This window comes from Perkinsus marinus, assembly GCF_000006405.1.
Source record: "Perkinsus marinus ATCC 50983 genomic scaffold scf_1104296961730, whole genome shotgun sequence".
Classification (NCBI taxonomy): Eukaryota; Perkinsozoa; order Perkinsida; family Perkinsidae; genus Perkinsus; species Perkinsus marinus.
The window spans coordinates 1-958 of NW_003205700.1; the positions used below are offsets into that span (position 1 = coordinate 1).

At 47.7% G+C, this 958-nt stretch overlaps 1 protein-coding gene across 1 annotated transcript; it reads left to right on the top strand.

Moving 5' to 3' along the window:
- Positions 1-51: 51 nt before the first annotated feature.
- On the top strand, positions 52-460 carry Pmar_PMAR022711 (conserved hypothetical protein; the record flags this gene model as incomplete). Its single annotated transcript, XM_002772211.1, has 2 exons — positions 52-98; positions 344-460. Coding segments are annotated over 2 exons (164 nt in total), but the record flags the coding sequence as incomplete, so codon positions are not given.
- Positions 461-958: the final 498 nt, after the last annotated feature.

Below are 958 nucleotides of genomic sequence, written 5' to 3' on the forward strand. Positions count from 1 at the left end.
TCTGCGCCCTACGTGGTCACGCGGCTGACGTGTATATGGTGTCGTGGTCAGCTGATAGTTGTGTGCTTGTCTCTGGGTCTAAGGATTCCACTGTGAAGGTGAGAGATTGGAGTGGTATGCGCCAGTGTGTGAAAATATGTGCATGTGTTAGTGATAGTATGAAAATTTGGAGGTGGTTTTTTGGGGAACATTTCTCTAAGGTTGTATGATTAATGAGAAAAGTGCCGAGTTTAGCTGGTGAGAGCGAGCATATATTCCTCCACATTATCAGCAACGCATGCAGTTGACTTTGTGCATATTCTCCCACATTGTATGAGCTCATCGTCGTCATGGTGATGGTCAGGTTTGGGATGCCGTCAAGCGAAAGTTGAATGAGGTCTTCGCTGTTGACTGGAGTGGTGACGGCGCACGAGTAGTCAGTGCCGGTCGCGATAAAGTTGTTAAAATATGGAAGCATTGAGAAGACGATAATGTTACCGTTTCTCGTATTTTACCAAACGTACGTTACGTTGTAGAAGAGTTGCCGAGTTTGTAATTTGTGAGAGGAGTGGTATGAAAGGTTTTGCACGCATGCACACGCGCGCCCCAGTGACCGTTTCGTCCCTCTGTAAGGTCTCCTTACGAGTTGTCGTCGATTGTCACTCGTTGTGTTGCTGACTTACATCTTACCTTTGTCGACTCGGTGTCTTTGACTATTCGGATTGGGACGACTATTCGTTGCTGACGATTAGCACGATTTTGTGGCGCGCGGTAATTTATATGCGTTTCGTGGAATTAGTGCAGCAACTTGTTCTTACGAAGCATCTCTATTAGCCAATGCTGACTAAGCTCTTCGACCGCAGTCTGCTTAGGACTGGAGGGTTGCTCCCATCACCGACCTCATCCAGGTGCTCGGTGATACACACTGGTGATGATGGGCATGTTTCGGCTCAGCTCGCTTCAGTAGTGTCTTGGCTGC